The 22,691-nt window shown below is 36.5% G+C and overlaps 3 protein-coding genes across 4 annotated transcripts; all 3 read left to right on the top strand.

Annotated features, from left to right (window-relative positions):
- The first annotated feature begins 306 nt into the window (after positions 1-306).
- Positions 307-2,513, top strand: LOC306991701 (stromelysin-2-like). The gene is made up of 5 exons (XM_079599796.1): positions 307-388; positions 1,444-1,574; positions 1,765-1,924; positions 2,008-2,111; positions 2,184-2,513. Exons 1-5 carry the CDS (start codon positions 372-374, stop codon positions 2,282-2,284), a joined length of 513 nt encoding a protein of 170 aa, XP_079455922.1. The 5' UTR covers positions 307-371; the 3' UTR covers positions 2,285-2,513.
- Positions 2,514-4,518: 2,005 nt separating this feature from the next.
- On the top strand, positions 4,519-15,039 carry LOC306991327 (uncharacterized protein). Its single transcript, XM_079599061.1, has 20 exons — positions 4,519-4,681; positions 4,778-5,016; positions 5,091-5,239; positions 6,174-6,302; positions 6,455-6,616; positions 6,694-6,817; positions 6,905-7,032; positions 7,134-7,293; positions 7,385-7,488; positions 7,563-7,681; positions 11,403-11,654; positions 11,740-11,984; positions 12,858-13,006; positions 13,103-13,228; positions 13,316-13,477; positions 13,567-13,723; positions 13,893-14,020; positions 14,106-14,265; positions 14,350-14,453; positions 14,560-15,039. Exons 1-20 carry the CDS (start codon positions 4,580-4,582, stop codon positions 14,661-14,663), a joined length of 3,003 nt encoding a protein of 1,000 aa, XP_079455187.1. The 5' UTR covers positions 4,519-4,579; the 3' UTR covers positions 14,664-15,039.
- Positions 15,040-15,726: 687 nt separating this feature from the next.
- Positions 15,727-22,170, top strand: acat1 (acetyl-CoA acetyltransferase 1). Of its 2 annotated transcripts, none has more exons than XM_079600125.1 (12): positions 15,727-15,897; positions 16,102-16,152; positions 16,257-16,374; positions 17,566-17,661; positions 17,797-17,897; positions 17,997-18,140; positions 18,312-18,462; positions 19,328-19,423; positions 20,200-20,313; positions 20,587-20,651; positions 20,730-20,887; positions 20,984-22,170. In XM_079600125.1, the coding sequence occupies exons 1-12, from the start codon at positions 15,826-15,828 to the stop codon at positions 21,102-21,104; spliced, it is 1,287 nt and encodes a 428-aa protein (XP_079456251.1). In that variant the 5' UTR covers positions 15,727-15,825; the 3' UTR covers positions 21,105-22,170. The 2 variants fall into 2 exon arrangements, with proteins under 2 accessions (XP_079456251.1, XP_079456252.1); XM_079600126.1 differs by having other exon boundaries at positions 15,773-15,897; positions 16,105-16,152.
- Positions 22,171-22,691: the final 521 nt, after the last annotated feature.

The following is a 22,691-nucleotide window of genomic DNA, read 5'->3' as shown; positions in this document are numbered from 1 at the left end:
GCAGCTAGCACACTAATCCAAATAAGTGACAAAATAATGCAAACATTTTCCTATTTACATGTTGTGATTTGTATAGTCACAGAGTGTACAAAAAAACAAAGTCACATGAGACACAGACATATTTTAACCGTATAAATACTGGGAACTATATTATCTGAAGGCGAAGCACTGCTACTTGGGCGGATTGATAACCACAGAGAGCCTTTTGCTTCATCGAGGGGGCGCTCAGACGAACTGGCACCAGCCTTACAGGCCCAAACAGAGACAGAACCCTCATCCAACCTGATCCAAAATGACCAATACCAACGGCTCCTAACGCTTGTGACCCTAACCTGATCTTTGATGCTGTTACAACTTTTAGGGGAGAAACAATGTTCTTCAAGGACAGGTAATACATCAAAACAAATAGAAATCCTGTTTATACAGTGCCCTGCACTAATATTGGCACCCTTGGTAAATATGAGCAAAGGCGGCTGTGAAAATATATACATTGTTTATCCTTTTGATCTTTTGTTTTAAAAAATCATGAAATTCTAACCTTTCACTGAAGTAAAACAATTGAATGTGGGGGGGGAAACTCACATTATGAAATAAATGTTTTTCTCTAGTTCACTTTTACCACAAATATTGCCACCCAATTATTGCAATATAATTTTGCCAAGATAACAGCTATGAGTCTTATCTTAAAATGCCTGATGAGTTTGAAGAACCCCTGACAAGAGATCAGAGATCATTCCTCATACAGAATCTCTCCAGATCCTTCCGATTCCCAGATCCATGTTGGTGCTTCTTCTCTTCAGTTCAGCCCACTCATTATCTGTAGGGTTCAGGTCAGGGAACTAGGACGGTCATGGAAGGAGCTTCATTTTGTGCTCAGTGACACGTTTTTGTGTTGATTTTTGTTATGGATCGTTGTCCTGATGGAAGATCCAACTATGGCCCGTTGTAAGATTTCTAGCAGAAGCCGTCAGGTTTTATTTTTTTATCTGTTGGTATTTACTAGAATCCATGATACCATGTATCTGAACAAGATGTCCAGGACCTCCAGCAAAAAAAATAGGCCCACAACATTAAAGATCTACAGTAGTTGTATATTTAACCGAGGGCAAGGGGTACTTTTTATCCCTGTTTGCACTAAACCCTAAAAAAGCTCTTTTTTTAGTATCATGAACCCTGTCCCTTTTGAAGTTCCAGATATTTTACTAATAAGAATTTCTATTTCATAATGTAAGTTTCCCCCCACTTTCAACTGTTTTACTTCAATGAAAGGTTAGAATTTTGTATAAAAAAAAAAAAAAAATTATGAAAGATCAAAAGAATGAACAATGCAGATTTATTTTCACAGCCGCCTTTGCTCATATTTACCCATATTAGTGGATATATATATATATATACAGTATATACATAAAATACTATGAAATGACTTCATGTGCCTCTGTGCAGCTTTGTCTGGCGTAGTACTCCGAGCGGAAGTGTGACGCAACATCTAATCAGTAATTTGTGGCCCAACGCCCCGGATAATATAGATGCTGCTTACGAGGATCCAGTGGAAAAAATACTTTTCCTATTCAAAGGTATTTTCTCAATCAATCTGGGAATGCTGAAACCACAGTCACACTTACATTCTCTGTAAAATCATGTCTGATGAAGGCCTTGACAATGGCCGAAATATCACACGGTTTTAATCAATTAAGTTGGATTTCTTCAGGAGTGTTGCACTTTTTTCCCAAAGCAAACAAACTTATGGCCTGTATTTATTTATAGGTAAACAAGTCTGGGCTTTTAAAAGCAACATTGTTGAGCCGGGCTATCCCAAGCCTCTCAGCAGCTTTGGTCTGCCACCATCTGTGACTAAAGTTAGTGCTGCCGTCCACGACAAAATCTCAGGAAAAACACTGCTCTTCTTTGACATATATTACTATAGGTGGGTCAAGTCCCGTATCATAAACAAAAGCCCTTCAAATTTGCTCCGAAAAGGCATATGTATAATTTCCCTTTTTTTGGTAGCTATAATGAGATGATGAAGAAGATGGACAAAGGAAATCCCAAACGACTGGCAGATGGATTTCCAGCTGTGACTGGAGAGGTTACAGCAGCCCATCTGATCGGCGGTATGTGTTTCTAACTTCCTTTTCTACAGATCTGTAACAATACAAAAGACTCACTGACTTCTTTTCTTCCAGATAACATTTATCTCTTCCGTGGGACAAAGGTGTATGAGTTCAGCAACAGCAGCAGGACGCTCCTCCGTGTGCTGAACAACAATAACTTCCTGCCCTGTTAGTCGAGTTGCCCCGAAACAAGACACAAGAAATTACTTACTTAAATGCATTTGCAGGAACAGTTCAAATAAATGAATTGTTCATTATATTTCTGCAATCTGCTGGTCAAAATTGTCACTGGACTTCTATTTTACTTCTATTCTTGTTAACCTTTTAAAAGAATGTGTATTTATATACGGTAATAATGTTTAAGGTTATTGATTATTTTCAAATAAACTATGTGACTAATTCAATTGAAGAGTATGTGAGCATGTTCATTTTGGAAGCAATAATTGTTTTTGGCAGGGAAATACTTTTAACATTAACTCAGAGCCTTTCCGACTCAGATAATTGAGTAAAACGAATATATTATTTATATGATTAAACTTGGTAAAAACTGACAGATAAAACCAACTAAACACCCAACAATAAACACACCATTTTATAAAAGGCTAGATCATCAAATCACATCACTTTTTGCGATTGCTAAAGTGTATGAGCTTCTGAGAAATGGATGACTACGTTTATTTTCACTAGTCACTACCATGTGTTTGTAAAATACGGGAAATGTGTCCAGTAGTTAGGCAGGAATGTAAAACTACAATCAAAGCCTTTAAAAAAAAAAAAAAAAAAACCTGCCTATAGATTTTAAACAATTGACTTGTCATGTTTATTAAAAAATGTACAAAAAAAAAAAAAAATTCTCTATCCTTTTTTGTGGAAACTCAAAAGAATAGCATTTATTTGAAACAGAAGTGTTTTGTATAAATATATTTACTGTCACTTAAATCAATATAATGCATCCTTGTAAAATATTTTTTTTTTTTTTTTTAAATTAGGTGTATAAAATGGCTGGTGAGTATGTATACAGTATGTATATATATACAATATATACATATAATGTAATCATAATAAAAAAGATCAATTCTGAATATTACAAAATAAACAAACAACACAATCTGCTAAACCAAAAATAAATTCAGCGGCAAAACACCAAAACCAACAAGATCAAGAAACTTCACAGCATAATCCGTTCCTGCCACACTGCATGCTGGGTACCTTCATAGTCCATGCACTGTAGAAATACAGTATGATAATTTTCAAATTCAAAGAGTGCGGTCAGATATTACTGTGAGAGTCATACAATTATTAACCTGGAATACTGTAATTTCACATTAAACATTTTAACAGTGTAATATACATTTACATATTGCACGAGTATGGACCACTTTCAGGATAGTTTGGTTCCTTTACCTGTATCTTCAATAACACAAGCACACCTCACACAAAGAGGCATATATAGACATACTGTACATGCAGCCTTGCTTAATAAACTGGGGATTTCCCTTTGACTTAATTTCTTCTAAAATTGTACAAATTACATTTAGTACAGACCAACACTTTAACCAAAACCCTAATGCTAAAACAAACTATGTGTTTTAGTTTTTTAGTTGTCTGCTTTTCAATCCTCAAGCACTAACCTGCACGCACACACAAACACAGTTGAGCTATTATTACCCTGGCAGCTATTATTGGATGACTGACATCACAGCAGTGAATCAAAACCAAAGAGGAGGATGAATGAGGAACTTGGATCATGTCTGACATGTCCTTGTATGTCTACAGATTTCTTGCTGCTGTCATTCTGATAAAGGAACAAAGGTTGCATTATTTAGTGGGATGAGAATAAAGATTAACTGCATGTTTCACTTCTGCATTTGAGTTTTTATTGCGAATGCTTGAAGTCATCAGACTTAGCAATAAAAATGTTAGCGGATGTGAGATTTTACTTTCAAATATTGTATATATATATACATATATAGGTGAAACTCGAAAATTTGTGAGATTTTTGTAGCATTTATTTGTTATAATTTAGATGATTGTGGCTTACAGCTTACAAGCTGTAACCCCAAATTCAAAATTGTAATATTGTGCAGGTTTTCATAGCTGTAAGCCATAATCATCAAAATGATGACAAATAAAGGCCTGAAATATCTCACTTTGCATGTAATGAGTCTATATAATATATTAGTTTCACCTTTTAAGTTGAATTACTGAAAAAAAAACTTTTGCACGATATTCAAATTTTTTAAATCAAAATGTTATGATACTCAAGAAGAAAGAGGTTGTATTACAGTAAAATAACCTTAAAATCTTGTAATTATTGTCAGTCTGTCAGTTTAATGAGTTACTCACAGTCACGGAAGTTTGTGGCTGATAATTTCCCCCGTTGCTCAACACCTCACAGTTTTAAGAGTATATAAGCCTCGATCAGACGCTTCCAGAGAAGCTCAAGATCGTATGAAGTAACTCACAACATGAGGATTCACCGCCAGCTGGGTTTTCTTGCAAGCCTGGTGCTTGTTATTCACGCAGGACCGATTACAGAGCCGGCTAACAAAGATGAAATCACTGCAGAGGTATGATTTTTTCTTCTTCTTCATATAGGCCTAATAATATTGTTTGTCATTATTACTCATAATTCCTCCTATAATTCCATGTTTTTTTCTCTTTAGCATTACCTGAAGAGTTTTTACAATCTAACAGATGTAAAAACTGTCTTCCAACGAAGTGCCAGTCCACTGACTGAGAAGATGAAAGAGATGCAAAGGTTTTTTGGAATCGAGGTCACTGGAGAGCTGGACAAAGAAACACTGGAGGTGATGAAGAAGCCCCGCTGTGGAGTTCCAGATGTTGCTGCGTACTCCACGTTTGGAGGCAGTCCCAAATGGCCGACCAACAAGCTCACATACAGGTGTGTATAATATCAGTTCTCTTGGTGTCACAGAAGAAAGAGAAGCAGAAACCGACTGTGGTCCTTTTCCTCAGGATTGTGAACTACACCCCTGACATGTCAGTAGCAGAGGTGGATGACTCCATCAGAAGAGCCCTGAAAGTGTGGGCAGACGTCACTCCTCTGACATTCAGCCGTATCTACAGAGGCACAGCTGACATCATGATCTCCTTTGGAACAAAATGTAAGTTTGACTCCTTCTTTTTACTTTAATGTCTATCTATATCAATCTATAGTCTATCTATCTATCTATCTATCTATCTATCTATCTATCTATCTATCTATCTATCTATCTATCTATCTATCTATCTATCTATCTATCTATCTATCTATCTATCTATCTATCTATCTATCTATCTATCTTCAGTGTAAGTCATTTTAATAGATGATATTTAGTGCAGGCCAATTAGTCCAATTTAATCGTAAGCTTGCTTGGCGAACCGCTTTGGAGAATTTCATGTTTCCCCATTCAAAGAGAGTTAAGAGCTGTACTTGCGTGATTGAAAACATTGTTGCCAAGAGAAATGACTTGCCTTAGTGTAAAGCTCACTGCAAAGCCAATGGGTGGAACTTGACGTCCAACCCCTCTCTGGATGTAAAGGGTGGAGTTTGAAGGTCAAGCCACCCCCGTAACCCTATAACCCTATCCCTAAACCTAAATTAGGTCAAGTTCCACCTATTACATCGAGAGAGGGGGAGCTGGATGTCAGTTAGCTCTGCATTGAGCACCACTTGGAAGTGGGAGCGATAACGTAAAGGTACTAAAAACAGTTACGCCGCAAGCATGTGAAGTGCGACAAGCCACTTACCAATGGCGTCATTAAATTGCACTTGTAAAATCATTTATTGAACATATGTCAGTTTTAAATATTGCACACCAAATTGAAGAATCCCAATTCACTTGATTTTGGCAAATGGTTAAATAGCTTAAAATTCATGATTTAACCGCCATATATGCAGATAGATGCATCAGCAGGATTATTAATCGCATCAATATTTCTTTGAAGTATGTCCTATCTGAAGCCCTTTGATTTATAAGCATGTTTTATAAATAAAAATAGTCTATTAAAAATGAAGACCTAAATTCTTTATTAAACATAATGTAAAATATCTTTCAGATCATGGCGATCCTTTCCCATTTGATGGACCACGAGGCATTTTGGCTCATGCTTTCGCTCCCTCATCTGGAATTGGTGGAGATGCACATTTCGATGATGATGAGGTTTTCAGCTTCCGCTCATCAAGAGGTAAGTTTTGCTAGTTTTTAGATTTTTTTTTCTTTGATTTTAGTGATTGAAAAAGTGCAATGACTTCATTACTGTGGATTGTTACCTTGGCACCCCTTGTTTAAATGTGTGTTTAACTTGTACCTAATCTGTTCTACTTCATTTCTCTGCAGGTATTGTCCTGTTCTTGGTGGCTGCCCATGAGTTTGGTCACTCTTTGGGTCTTTCTCATTCCAACGTTCCTGGCGCTCTGATGTTTCCCTCATACAGCTTCAGGGATCCGGGTCGTTTCTCTCTGCCCTCTGATGACATCAGAGGGATTCAGTCGCTCTATGGTAATATGATCTTCAAATCTATAATGTTTGTGACAAACATAGTCAGTCATTTGTTTACCATGTGGTATTTCCTTCAGGCCCAAACAGAGACAGAACCCCCATCCAACCTGAATTACCAACGGCTCCTAATGCTTGTGACCCTAACCTGATCTTTGATGCTGTTACAACTTTTAAGGGAGAAACAATGTTCTTCAAGGACAGGTAATACATAAAAACAAATAAAATATTGGGGATTTTTATGTAGACCTACATTGTTTAAATGAAATGACTTCATGTGTCTTCCTACAGCTTTTTCTGGCGTAGTTCTCGAGGCAGAGGTGTGGCGCAACTGATCAAGACTTTCTGGCCCAACTCTCCGGACAATATAGATGCTGCGTACGAAAATCCAGTGCCAGGAAAAGTTATCTTTTTCAAAGGTATTTTCTTAAACAATGGGAATGCTTAAACCACAATCACACTTACAATCTCTGTATCCATGCTCAGAAAACATCTTAGCATAGCTGGTCTTTGTTTACAGGTAGACAAGCCTGGGCTTTTAATGGAAACAACGTTGAGCCGGGCTATCCCAAGTTTCTCAGCCGCTTTGGTCTGCCTTTATCCGTAAGAAAAGTTAATGCTGCCGTCCACGACAAAAACTCAGGAAAAACGCTTATCTTCATTGACAAGATGTACTACAGGTTGGTCAAGTGCCAAAGCATTAACAAAAACCTGTGGATTTTGCTCTGAAAAAAAAAAAAACTGTTGGAAAATGTCTCTTTTTTGGGGTAGCTTTGATGAGAGGGCGAAGAAGATGGACACAGGGTATCCCAAACGACTGGCAAATGGATTTCCAGGGATGACCGGAGAGGTTACAGCAGCCCATCTGTCCAAAGGTAGGTTTTAACCAATTTTCTACAAGCATTAAAGTACAATGATTAGACATTATAATAATGATTTTTTCTTCCAGGTTACATTTATCTCTACAGCGGGACAAAGATGTATATGTTCAGCTCCAACAGTAAGAGGCTTCTCCGTGTGATGAAGAGCAATTACTTCCTGCCCTGTTTGTCAAGATTTAATCAAAAATGAAATGCAGCAGGTTATTTTTACCAACTTGGATATTTAAGTAATTTCAACTTAAATCACATTAACTGACTTAAAAAGTTAGTTGAATCTTGTATTACTTTTGATGAGTTAAAGCAATGTAAAAACATATGTTGTCATAACTTATTGATCATAGTTTTTTTAACGTTGTATAGCTCTTTTTATAAAGAAATGCATGTGCACAATTCATTGTTCATTGAATCTGTCTGTTGTTCAAATTTGTTGTGGTACTCTAATATAGCTGTTAACTAATTTTAAAATAATGTATATTTACAGAATCTGTTTAATGTTATTTTCAAACAAACTAAAGTGCCTAATTCAACTCAAGAAGAGTATGTGAGCATGTTCAGAAGCAAGAATAGTTTTTGCCAGGTTAAATACTGTTGTATTTACAGTTTTTCTCGATTGCTTAAACACATTTCTTGAAACTATGCCTCATATTCTCAAAACAGTAAACACAAATCCATAACGTCTCACCCAATTCCCCAAACATCCTATTTTTAGGTCAAAATGAAGCTCTACACTCAAAACCATTCACTCTTGCTGAAAAAACAAACTTTGTCCTCAGACTGGACACACAAGCCATCAAAATCAAACACACTACAACATAGTCTTACACACTGGTGTAATAAATTCAAAACAACATTTCCAAAACTGGTAAGTTATGTTGCTTGTGGTTCCCCCCCTCACAAACTTTTCACATGATGAACACAAAAGACACAACCAATGGATACATTGGCATATTTTTATTCATTCATGTACTCTTGTAAAAGTACTTTTTTTTTTTTTTACAAGTCTAAGAATGTTCCACGTATGGTTGAAAAACCATCATTGGCCTAGAAAGATAACAACAGTCTGGGAGTCAAGACTATAAAGGAGGAAGGATGCTCTCCCTTCACTGTCACACTCTGCAGCACTCTGTGTGACTGTACGACTGCTGGCGTTTTCTTGCTAGAAAATAAACCTCATCAAAGACAATGGGAAATGTTTGCCTCTTACAGTATTCAGTGATAGAATTATGTTTGCCAGCACACCTCCCTGAAGCTTCTGATGATGGAGGCGACGGTGAAGTGTCTCAAATTCTGCCTTACTCGTAGCCCAGCCTCCCCCATAGTCATATCATGGACAAGGACATGGTCAACTAAAGTGGATTGAATTTCATCCGAGACCACTTGTCTTCTTGCCCTTCCCCTTACCTTTCCTCCTCTTCCTATCCCTCCCTGACTTCTTTCTTCATGTCTTTCTGGATCTATTGTTTCAAAACTCAATAAACTGATTTGGGCTCTTTTATCTATCTATTGAAGGATCTGATTGATGTGTGTTAAATTTTGACTCTTAGTGTTTTCACCTGGGCAATTGTGTGCTAACTGAGCTGAAGCTGTGCTGACTTGAGTGAACAATACTGAATACTAGTGCTTTTTAAATGACCACATGGTGTAGGCAATGAGAAATGAAGGGTTTTGTGTTTATAGTTTAGTGAAATGGGTGTGCTTTTTGATAAATGGCATTATGGTTTTGAAATTTTAGTTCAAAAGCCTGGTTATAGTGTTTAACCAATCGAGAAAAACTGTAATATGTTAAAGACACTCAGAGCCGACTTACTGAGCAAACGCAGATTGTAAATTCAATATCAGTGATCGGCTACTGGAATATCAAACCATCTTAACTCTCAATAATAAATAAAACTCTAAAGCTTTAGAAAAGGTCAGACTTTTAGTCAAAGCATGTTGATGCTTGTTGAAGTTGATATTATATAGGCATTTCTGAGTATAGAGCTATGAGGGATAGATTAGTCTTGTCATCGCTGTGTTTTAGTTGAATAAAAACAAGTAGAACTGTTAAAGGATCGCTGGGACATATATGGACAAACTTCCTGTGGTTACATTTTAGGGCATAAGTGAGGGTGTTTTGGATACCTCTGTTAAACAGCCTCAGGGTTGTGTTTTTGCATTTGCGTCTTTCATTCATGTCAGGATTTAGCAAACTCGTATGATGTGCCCTGAAGGGAATTCCAGTGGTTATGTAAAACGTCAATCAAAGCCTAGAAAAACACACAAAGCCTTCTGTCCAGTATATCATTGTCTATAGACTATAAACATTTAATGCTTAAATGTTTACAGGCCACAAGCTCTGCCCACTTTACCTGAAAATAAATTTGTCTGGAGTGCATGATCTAAAAATAATTATTGGTATACCTTGCAAATAACACATTTATGAACTGTATTCAAATTGAAATATTATAGCTGGACCTTTAAGTTAACAAAAGTAATAAAGAAAATAATATATATGACTAGTAAATATGTATATTACTAACATGGATCAAAGTGTGTGGGATAGAAATACTACAGCAGGACACAACTCTTGAGATGAATTTGGTCAAATGTATTCATACACTTGATCATTAAAGGCTGTGAGATGTTTCTTGGTGACATTATATAATATAATAATTTAAAATGCATATATAAAAGGGCATTCCTTCTTGGGAAAATCCAAAATTCCATTTATTTGTCCCTGAACCTTCTGAGAACCCCCGTCAGCCTCTCAAGCCATTTTCCACCCTCACCCCCGTTGTTATGACTGCTGATTGTTAGAGATAAACACCCAGAAAGCCATTTTAAAAAACTATTTAGACTTTTAGAATTTGTAGAAAAAACCATCCACCTATTTTATGCGCATTTTGGGATATCGCATAAAAACTCGGATGGAAACGCCAAGACGTGCATACATTCTAAAAATGCGCATAAAATAAATGTATGTGCTTACTTGAGGCGGATAAAAAAAATTATCGATAAGAAGAAGTGAACATATGAATGGAAACTCATTTACTGAACAAATCCCTCGATGCACAACACAACTCGTATAGCTTGAGCACAACCTTGAGCAATACGGAAAGGCACTATATAAATAAAACTTCTTCTTCTTCAAATGTTGGTTTGATCATTCTGAAATGCCTGAGCCAAAGTCTGTCTGATTAGGTAATACTGTCCCTCCCAACTGTCTCCCATGATTGCATTCCTAAACACCAGATGCAAGATGACAGCGTTCATTGCGTTTCATCTGATGCAAGTCATTTATGATGTAGAAAAACCACTTCCATTTTTATATTTTAAATTAATATAAGGAAGTGACGATATTGTTCTCTTAAACATGTGATGGAAATCATTCTGGTGAGCTTACTTTTTAACTTTGTGTGTGTGTGTGTGTGTGTGTGTGTGTGTGTGTGTGTGGGAGCACACACTTTGTTTTGCATTAATAATTTTGATAAGCTGTCAAACATTTTGAACACATTTCAACCATCTCTCCTTTTTTTAAAAAAGCAGTATCTTCATTCCGTCATTGTAAGTCATAGTGTTTTACTGCTTGCAATGTTGAAAAGAAAATCTGTTAGTGAAGATTTTAAAAAAAAATAGATAAAAGTTATAACATAATATTAATCACCTTTCCACTCAGAAGCAAAAATGCCAGTCGGAAATTGGAAATGCATCCCGTCCAACCAGAGACTCGGATAAAACAAATTCCCTCCGGGGATGAAAATGACCAGAAGGAGGATATCAAAAGCAGAGACAGTGAATACAAAACCCACAATCTTCCTAAAGCGGCCCTTTCAGTTGAGTCATAGGTGAAGTCACAAAGTCATCTACGTCAATACAGACTTTTGTCTGACATGTTCAGACAGGAGCTTAAAACCCCCTGAAACTATGAGAGTTTCCTCCCACCCCTGCGAATACCACTGCTGATTGGAAATGATAAAACACGGGACATGCCCCCTTTTAGACGATCTAGACTTATAAAAGACACAAACAGAGACTGTGGAGGACACTTTTCTTTCCCTGCAGAGGAAGAGGACTGCAGTATGGGGCGCTTGACAGCTCTTGTTCTGACACTTGTGGTGTATTTGTCTCTTTGTGATGGCGCACCTACGACTGCATCATCAGGAGACCATCAAATAGCAGAGGTCGGTATATGCCTTATGTACTCTTATGTTTCTTATCTAATCTATACATTAATGTTATAAAACGTTCCTTCCTCGTTCTCCCCAGGCTTATCTGTCACAGTTCTACAGGGACAATAATGCAACTAATTCCCGAGGCAGAACGATGTTCCTCCCAGATCTGGAAAAGGAATTGAAGGTCATGCAGGCGTTTTTTGGACTGGAGGTCACGGGCAAGCTGGACTCAAACACTCTTGAGACGATGAAGCTGCCACGCTGTGGAGTCACTGACGTGGCCAAATTCAGCCACTTCCAGGGGAGACCCAGTTGGAAGCAGAGCGTTGTAACATACAGGTTGGTTTAGCAGAGCAACATCGAGGTCATGCTTGATTCCTAGGGAAAGCTAAAAGTGATAAAAATATGTTCCTTGCTCTGTAAGTCACTTGGATAAAACAATCTGCCAAATGCATAAATGTGAAATGTTTAGCTCCTTAATGAAATGACAAATGAGACAAGTTTGTTCCTAGAAATTCAACCAATCAGATTGGACCTTGCCAGATATAGAAATGCTTTCCAGTTTTCTGTGCAAAATGCATGAGACTGTCAATGAAGGGACTTCAAAAAAAAAAGAAGGAAAACTGGAAACCCATTCCCTTTAAAAGCCAGTTGCGCTCGCCCATGGCAGATTCACTGTTTACATGGAGGAATTTGCAAGTGGAAAGACGGAACGCGTCTCCATCTACGGGACAAACCGGATTCCACCATATCTTTATATATACTCTTTTACATTGTAATCCCTTTATTTTTAAAATATTTGGCATGTTTGTGTGATGCTGCGTGTCCCTGTGTGTGTAATAAGCAGAGTGTACGCACGTTGTGGATCCGCCTATAGGCTCATAACACTAATGCACCCTTTAAATAACAAACAAAAATACTGCGCCATTGACTTTAGACCAGGTTTTTGTTGGTCAATGGCGCAGTCTATTTCAGTTGCCTCAAAATATCAACGCGCCGCTGCATTGCGCCAAGTGCAGGGCCCTAGATGTCGCTGCAAGAAGGAGAGGAAGTTATTTTGATTAAACACTAAGAGTGCGCATGGAAATGATAATGTGCATGGATAAATAATTTATAATAAACACTGCAATATTCCATAAAAATATGAATTGTCAATTGGTGTCATGGTGACCTTTAATGATTCTAAACATGATTTGCTTCTTTCTCTCTCAGAATTACTGAATATACATCACAGTTGAGCCAGAGAGATGTGGATGCCATTATTGCCAAAGCTTTCCAGCTCTACAGTGATGTTATTCCACTCGATTTCAAACAGATCTACAGTGGCACAGCTGATATCATGATTCTCTTCAAAGCTGGATGTAGGTTAACACATCCCTCATTTAAAAAATAAAATAATTTTAAAAAGGCTATATATATATATATATATTTTTTTTTTTTTTTCTTCTTCCTTTTAGATCATGGAGATTTTTACCCATTTGATGGGCCTAATGGGGTTCTGGCTCATGCCAACTCCCCCGGTCCAGAGCAGGGAGGAGACACACACTTTGATGATGATGAGACGTGGACCCTAAGTTCACGAGGTGAATGCACAAATGACATAGAATCACATGCTTATGTGTATGTAAATTATTCAAGTTTATAAAAAAAAAAATCATTAATTGTTTTAGATATAAACCTGCTTTTGGTGGCTGCTCATGAATTCGGCCATGCACTGGGACTAGATCACTCCAAAGACCCTTCAGCTCTCATGTATCCAACTTACCGATACGTCAACACGAATGGCTATACACTTCCCCGTGATGACCGACTTGGGGTCCAGGCCCTGTATGGTAAATGTTTTACTTATACTTATGCTTATTATTATGGATAAAACAATCAATAAATCTGTATTTTCCACCCATTTTCTATAATGTTCCAGGTGTTCGAACGTCAAAAGATAAACCTGAACCAAAACCAAAACCAAAACCAGAACCAAAACCCAATCCTGAACCAAGCCGACCAGAACCGTGCAAGCGTGACTTAGTATTTGATGCAGCAACCAGCATTCGTGGAGAACTGTACTTCTTTAAAGATGGGTAAGAATATAATTGTATCATTTTATTTGCACACATCATTTTTTTAATCACACAATTATAAACCTAATGTGGTTTTGGCAATGTCATTGGTGCAAGTTCATGTAAAAATGTAACTAAAAAAAGTTTATTAAAAAAACTATGCCATTTGTCATGCCTTCATGTCCATCAGGTATTACTGGAAAAAGGGCTACTACAGTGGACTTTCAATGCATGAAGTCAAATCTGCCTGGCCATCCATTGAGTCTGTTGATGCTGCTTATGAGTTCAGTGGCAGAGACATTAGCTTCCTTTTCAATGGTAAAGTCTCATTTCCTAGAGTCTTTAAGTTGTGTATAAAAAGGCTTCAGTAAATGTAGTTGTGCATGTGGTCTTTCACATTCAGGTCAGCAGTACTGGGGAGTAAAAGGCAGCACTACTTTGCCTGGATATCCCAAACCCATAACCAAATTTGGATTTCCCACATATGTGAAAAAGATTGATGCAGCTGTACACGTGAAATCAACCGGACACACTTTGTTCTTTGTTGGAAGCAAATACTGGAGGTGAGAAAACAATATAATATTGTGCTGATTATAATCGTTTTTTAAAATAACATTAAAACTAACATAATTTTAACAATGGTTTAGCTTCAATGAAAGAACAGCTCAGATGGACAGAGGCTTTCCAAAAACTATTCGGCATCATTTTCCTGGTATTGGCTCACAGGTGGACGCTGCTTTTGAAAATTATGGTGAGCTTAAACACAAAAAAACTTTAACCATTCAATCATTCATTTTTTAATGCTGTTTCCTTTTGTATTTTTCCCGAAAATTATTTTTTCTTCTTTTAATTTTTAGGTTATCTGTATTTCTCAGAAGGTCCAAGGCAAACGGAGTATGATTTCTCCTCAAAACAAGTGAATCGTGTTCTGTTGAACTATGGATGGCTGAACTGCTACTAAACATTTAACTGAAAATGTAGACATTTTCTGTCTCAGTATTCCTAATAATGTAGGCCTACGTAATTTTGTACAGACAATGCCACAATGTCTGAATGTATGATTTCTTTATTTTTATTTTTTTTACAAATAAATCACAAATATTACAAATATTATTCACAAAAACTTGCAACTCAGTTCTAACTCATCTTAAATGAAATGTATGATTAACTAACTGTATTTTTGTATGTACGTTTATGCCCTAAATTTATGATTAACTAACTGTATTTTTGTACATTTCTGAAATGCATTTTCTGTAAAGCTGCTTTGAAAAAATATGTAGGCCTATTGTGAAAAGCGCTATACAAATAAATTTGAATTGAATTTAATCTTCTAATATAATAAATAAAAATATATAAGAAAAAGTGGATGCATTTTTTCCTGCAAACTGAACAAGCCATTTATGTAAATCTTATCAACCTGTTTAAAAATACATTAAAAAAAATACTCTTTTATAATGAATATATTTCAGTTTCTGAATTTAAGACACTGGAGTGTAAAGTAAAACATGTCTAGATGGTGTAACTGTAGATGATAAAAAATAGGCACACATATCTTTTTAAATAGGCACACATATCTTTTTAAATAGTGGCATATGTTTGGTATATGCTTAATCTTCTATTATTACTATTTCTTAACACAATGAATAATAGTAGGCTTTATACAAACAAACAAAGAAAACAAATAAATAAATGAAACAGTGAAGCAATTACATTGTTTTACATCTGATTTTTTCTGTCATCCAAATCAAATTTAGAGAGGACTGTGTGTCAAAATCACACTTTTAAAAACCTTAAAAAAAGGCACATTTTGTTAAATCCAAGAACACTTTAACTATTCCATGATAATGGTATAAAAGTCTTTTAAAAAAGTATGAAACCAACATAGAGACATATATTACATTTCTTAGAACCCTGTACAAGTGAGTGTTTTGAAAAAGATTTTACCTTTGCTCTACTTTCAAGTTTTTCAACAACTATGATATAGAAACTACTAGAAACTACACTACCCATAATGCTTCGGGCCTTCGCCATGTGATGCAGAAACACCTCTTACTGTGATTGGCTGCTCTCTGCAAACGTTCACTCCATTCGGAGGTTTGAAGGTGAAATTTGCTCTTCTGTGTATGCAGTTTTTCATCGCAACTATGGCATCCAGTGCCCTTTACAGCACACGCACACACCTTTGCAGACATCTGGTGAGTTTGAACTAAATAGATAGTTATTGATAGCCGAACTTTTGCGACTCAAGGCACATGCAGCAGTTTGACTGCAGGCCTGTTTCATTGTTTACCTTTTAAACTATTGCGTATCACTTCATAAACTGTAGGTCGTCTTTGTTGATATAAATGCTATAACCAGATACTATTTCACCGGACACCCATTTTATGAATATGTCTTAGCAGGCACATAAATATCTAAGCAGGACCTACAGCACACGACCATCTCTAAATGTGAGTAAACTGTTATGCGATTGTCACCTCATGGAGCCAGAACTGTTTCTGTCAGGTGTGCATTCAGTAAATATGATCTTCTTTTCTCATTTGTCTCTGGACAGGAAGTTGTCATCGTCAGTGCTGTCAGGACCCCAATGGGGTCTTTCAAAGGAAGCCTTTCCACAGTACCTGCCACCAAACTCGGTTCCATTGCTATTAAAGGAGCCATTGAGAAAGCAGGTAGAGATCTGGGACCAATTGCATTATAAATATAGCCATCATGTGAAATGTAGGGTAGGCAATTTGTTTTATAAACACTTTTTTGTTAAACTGGTTGAAACTCTCTTCACATCCTGATAGCAATCAATAATAAAAGTTGTCTAAATATCATAACATGTACATATAATATCTTCCGTGGAAGCCGCAGGACCAAAAATGTTTGTCCACATTGCATTCGGTCCGAATGCAATGATACGATGTCCTACCTGTCTTTCAACACATGTATTTCCATACCTCCGCGCACCCTGCTCGCACAGACATCACACGTCATCAACACTTTATAGACACTGTCACTGAGTGCTGTAAACAAACAGCAGTCGTCTTTTACAGGTCCTCCTAAACCAAAGCAACGAGCTTATGCTGTGTTCAACCTTAATTATGAGAACGCTACCCATGACGTTATACTCGGAGCTGTTCATGTTCTCAGACTTGCATTTATGCATCAGTCTTACTTTTCAAATTTCTGTATCAAATTAGACCAATCTACAATTTTATATAACTGACTTAAAAAAAATTATGAAGTCTTAAATAAAATTTGATGATTAACTTGTAAGACTAGTCTTAGCAGTTAATGCAACCAGCCCCTAATAATCTTAGCATAAATACACATTTTATTTTATTATTAAATATCATTTTATGAGATTATATTATATTATTATTATAAAATTAATAAATAATTATGTTTGGGTTCAGAGCAAATAAAAGAATACTTGTATTTTGCAAGGATGCATTAAATGGATCAAAAATGCCCGTAAAGACATGTATAATCCTATAAAAGATTTCTATTTCAAATACATTTTGTTCTTTTTAACTTTCTATTGATCAAAGAATCCTGAAAAAATGTATTAGTTTCCAAAAAAATATTTAGCAGCACAGATGTATTAAAAATGTATAATAAATAATGATTTCTGAAGGATCTGACACTGAAAACTGGATAATTATTATGCTGAATATTCGGCTTTGCATCACAGGAATAAATTACTTTTTAAAATACACTAAAATAGAAAACCGTTATTTGAAATTATAATAATATTTCACATATTACCATTTTACTATATTTTTTATCAAATAAATGCAGCTTTGGTAAACGCAGAAGACTTCTTTCAATATCATACTGGCCATACTTTTCAAACTTTTGCATGTCATCTACAGGAATCCCTTTGGAGGAGGTGAAGGAAGTTTACATGGGCAATGTGTTGCAAGCAGGAGAAGGACAAGCGCCAACCAGACAAGCTGTTCTGGGTGCAGGTGAGGGATTTATAATACATATTTTTTTTGTGCTTTGCCTGGGATGAGAATTTCCAAATGCAATTACTCAAAGAGAAGTTTTAGTGCTAGTGTTGGGTCTGCCAGGATTGTGTAATGTTTGTTTTCCTCATGCAGGTCTCCCTCTGTCCACTGAAGCAACTACCATCAATAAAGTGTGTGCCTCTGGGATGAAGTCCATCATGCTGGCCGCTCAAAGTCTCATGTGTGGCCATCAGGTAGTGTGGATGACCAGAGATTCAGAAAGTGCTGTGTGTGAAAGAGTGAGCCTTTAGCGTGCTAATAAAGCAAAATGAGTGAATCTACATGTCTCCCAGGATGTGATGGTTGCTGGTGGAATGGAAAGCATGTCTCAGGTTCCATATGTCATGGCCAGAGAAGCGCCCCCTTATGGTGGAGTGAAGATGGAGGATCTGATTGTTAAGGACGGTTTGACGGATGTCTACAACAAATTCCACATGGCACGTACATTTTTTATAAACCAGTAAGACCGAGTGCATTGTATTTGCATGATAGCTTAGCCTGATAATAAGTACCGGTATTGAGTGAATGAAGTTGTGTGGAAGCATTGGACATTTAACACTGGAGAGGCCATGATTGTGTACAACGCCACCATATTTCCCCATTTTTAGGGAAACTGTGCTGAAAACACAGCCAAGAACAGCAGCATCTCCAGGGAGGAGCAGGACGCATTTGCCATCAACTCCTACAGCCGCAGCAAAGCAGCGTGGGAGTCTGGGATCATGGCCGTGGAAGTGGTTCCTGTGAGCATCCCTCAGAGAGGTTGGTTTCACTACTGTAGCTGTTCAATTCCTTATTATTTGTAAAAAATGGCCTAATATGAGCTAAAATACGTAAGGGTGTGATGATATGATTATCTCATGAGACAAGACGTCACACAATATTGGGTTTAAAGAATGAGACGAGATTATATTCTAACACCATTTTTAAGAAATCTTCAATGACGAGTCTTTTATTCGACTGAATTTCACAAAATGCAAAACAATGCAGGTGCATTTTGAAATTTTTAAATTATTATTTTGGTAATTGAGTAATCAGTCGATTAATTTGATGATTAATCGAGTAATCTGACAATTTTTGTGGTAATAAAAATAGACCTAAGTGAACAATAGCTTCTAAAATGACTTAATATATATATTAACAATGAGGCAATAATAATTGGTTCCGGGTTTTATTGCACAACTGTTAAAATACATGATGTAATATCCACAACATAAACAACTAGTAAATAATGTACATTATATTAACAAATGCCTGCAGAGGCCTCAGAAGGCCTGGTAATTGTTGTTGTTGTTACACTTTACAGCATGATCAAATCCTTGTTTAATATTGGCCAAACAACTCGCACATTTTAAAACACATTGATGTATTCTCTTGTGTAGGTTTTTTAATGATTTACGTTATAAATCTGGTGAAATGGCACACATTGTGTTCCCAGATGAACGTTATAAGTAACCTAAACTCACAGCATATGCAGAGAGCGCCGAGCACGTTATTGAAGGTTTTGATCTCGTGGCACCCCTAGAAATACGCTAGCACAAAAAAAATAAAAAAATATATATATAATGTTGCATATATTAAAATGCACCATTATTGTGATTTTAAAATCTTCTCTCTCACTGCTCAGGAAAACCAGACATTGTTGTGAAGGAAGATGAAGAATATAAGAAGGTTGACTTCAGCAAAGTCCCCAAACTGAAAACTGTGTTCCAGAAAGAGAACGGTACAAGATCATCACTTCATTTGCCTTTCTGAAAAAGTCTGCATAATTCTACTAACATGCACTCTTAGTGTTCTTCACATCTTAAAAGTATATTGAAAAAAAAAAACCTGTACTTGCAGATTCCTGAAATAAAAGGCCACTTAAAGGACAATTCCGGTGAAAAATGAACCTAGAGGTAATTAACTCATGGTTACAGAGTCGATCATTCTCTGGGATGCGTTTTCATGATAATCGAATGTTGAAAGAGTTTTATCTCTAAAACCTGATTAGCTTATAACGCATAGAATAGGTAAAAGTAAATGGCTAGTTAATACCACTAACAAGGCTCAAAATAGCCTCACACATGGACCCTCATTATGCTACCGTGTTAGTGTGAGGCTATTTTGAGCCTTGTCAGTGGTATTATTGACTAGCGATTTACTTTTACTTATTCTATGCCCCATATACTAGTGTTATAAGCTAATCAGAGATAAAACTCTTTACATTCGATTATCATGAAAACGCATCCCAGAGAATGATCGACTCGGTAACCATGTGTTAATTACCTCTAGGTTCATTTTTCACCGGAATTGTCCTTTAAGTGTACTTAAAGATTGTAGATTTTTAAAAAGTGCATATTGTAAAATTGTCAAATTAAGTTATTCTGTAAAGTACATTTTCAATCATTGTTTTAATAATCTCTTGTCATGCATCTGTTACTATTTTTAAACGTATGATTTGAGGATAATAAAGAATTGTTTTCAGTTCAAAAGACGAGCAGACCTTTGTTTTTGCAGGCACAGTGACGGCAGCCAACGCTAGTACTCTGAATGATGGAGCGGCTGCTCTCGTGCTCATGACAGCAGATGCGGCAAAGAGGCTCAACGTCACACCGCTGGCAAAGATTGTTGGTGAGGCAATACACACCTGTTTAAATCATTGATGTTTATTTTTAGCATTTTTAATAGGCTACATCTGCTTCTTGGAAAAAAATGGCTTTTTTACTGGGAAAACTATGCTGTTTGGACTCTGTGTTACTGTCCTGCTACTGAAAAATATAGTTGAGTTGTTTGCATTCCGACTACATAATAGTGAGTTACTCATATATGGCCAATTTTGTCGGATAATGCATGTTTGCTGGCTTTTCCTACACATCTGGACCACAATTTTATGTTAATTTGCAGCTTTTGCTGATGCTGCTGTCGCCCCCATCGACTTCCCTATCGCTCCAGCCTTTGCCTTCCCTAAGGTGAGCTAATATTCGTCTTAATTGCAAAGCTGAAGTGTTTTTGAAGTCATTCAGTGTAATAACATGTATGTCGTGCAGATCCTGAAGGCGACCGGTTTGAAGAAAGAAGACATTGCCATGTGGGAGATCAATGAAGCCTTCAGTGTTGTGGTGCTGGCCAACATCAAGATGTTAGACATCGACCCCAACAAAGTCAATATCCACGGAGGAGCAGTTTCCCTCGGACATCCAATTGGGTAAGCAACATCCTTCTCATGCATCACTGTTCACTACATTGACATACTGGAATTAGATTTGCGTGATAATTAATGTGACGGTTTTGCGATTTCTAGAATGTCAGGGGCGAGAATCGTAGGACACATGGTGCACAATCTGAAATCGGGACAGTACGGACTGGCTGGAATCTGCAATGGAGGAGGCGGCGCTTCCTCCATTCTGATCCAGAAATATTAGGACTTGAGATTGCACTTAATATCATAGCAAAATTTGGACTTTTGACCAGATTATTCTTGCCTACATCCTTAATGTGAGTGTGCTCTCTTGTTCTCCCTTCAGAAAAGGTCATTCATGTTTGTTTTTTTAATTCAAATAGGGGGAAAACGTATCAATGCTCATACAATACGAACTTCCCAAATGGTAATATTTATTCTGTGCAGTCAATGTTGTAATGAAAGTGTTTATAATTGTTAAAATCTGTTACTGCAATAAAATAGACTATTGATTGTTTTTGTTGATGCTGAGTGTGATGATTATACTCATAATAAGACATAATGCAGTTCCCCTGAATGAACACCAGATGGAGACGTGCTTTGAGCTCTGCTGCTGATTAACCCTTTTCGGTTTTCAGACTGTGATGAGCATTTCGGCAATAATTAACATTGTAAACTATGGAAGTTTACATATGATAACTTCTGTTTCTGAGAACCCTGGAAATGTGAAAAGGGTTCATTGAGGCAACCTGACTAGCAGTGACCTGAAAATAATTTATGCCACAAGTAAGTTGTAAATTGTACAGACAGTTATTACATTGGGATTGTTGAAAGCTGCAGATTCTATAGGCATAAGTGGTAATATGGACAATGCATAAGTGACGGTTTTGACTTAAATTTTCACTTTCCACAATATTCTGGAAATGTACCCCCAGCCCCATCCATCATCCAAAAAAAAGAAAAACCATCCACGTTAAAAATAATAAAGATGATGATGATAGTGATAATAATGCAACTAATAGCAGAACTCGTACACATTTTATTATTTATTATATCATGATTGTTTAGCATCTTTCAATCCCATTTTAAATGATATTTGTCTTTATTAAGTGCAATTGTTTTGTCATAACGCAATGAAATGTCAATTTGTGTGGACATAATTTTTGGACAGGCTGTCGTACAAAGAAATTATGAACATGCAAAAACAAGAAAGAAATATTATTAACTGATTATATTAAAGTCGATGTATGCTGTTTCCTGTGAGCTTTTTGTTTTTCTATGCATAAAATTTAACCTGTGGCTGTAGTCTACCCACTTTTTGCCTAATCATTTTGTCATATAAATACCCTAACCTCAAGTTTAGTGTTTTGTTCTTCCCGCATATTTAAAAATATTAAATCATTTTTCTCATATTTTTATGGTTTACAAACTTGAAGGCTCATTAAACACAAATCCCCTCCAGACACCACTTTTGGCCACCACTGTATGTTTATTCACATACTTTTTTTATTAATGTTCCTGTGTTATTTGATATTTTGTTAAATGTAGAGACAAATGGTCTGTCAGTTAGAAAACAAAATGAGATGTAAACTGTGTCGATCACATTAAACAGAAACTACGCCCGAAAATGTAAATAATTATTTACTCGCCCTCATGTCGTTCCAAACTTGTGACTTTTTTTCTTCTGCAGAACACAAAAGAAGAATACTTCAGTTGTATGGACCAAAACAAAACAAAAACACTGAGACATTTCTTATGTTCCACAGAAGAAAGTCAGTCACGATGTTGAGTAAATGATGGGAGAATTTTCATTTTTGACAGGAGTAACCCT

The sequence above is a fragment of the Phoxinus phoxinus genome (assembly GCF_949152265.1).
Source record: "Phoxinus phoxinus genome assembly, chromosome: 23".
NCBI classification, from domain to species: domain Eukaryota; kingdom Metazoa; phylum Chordata; class Actinopteri; order Cypriniformes; family Leuciscidae; genus Phoxinus; species Phoxinus phoxinus.
This window is presented reverse-complemented; position numbering and strand designations above follow the sequence as displayed.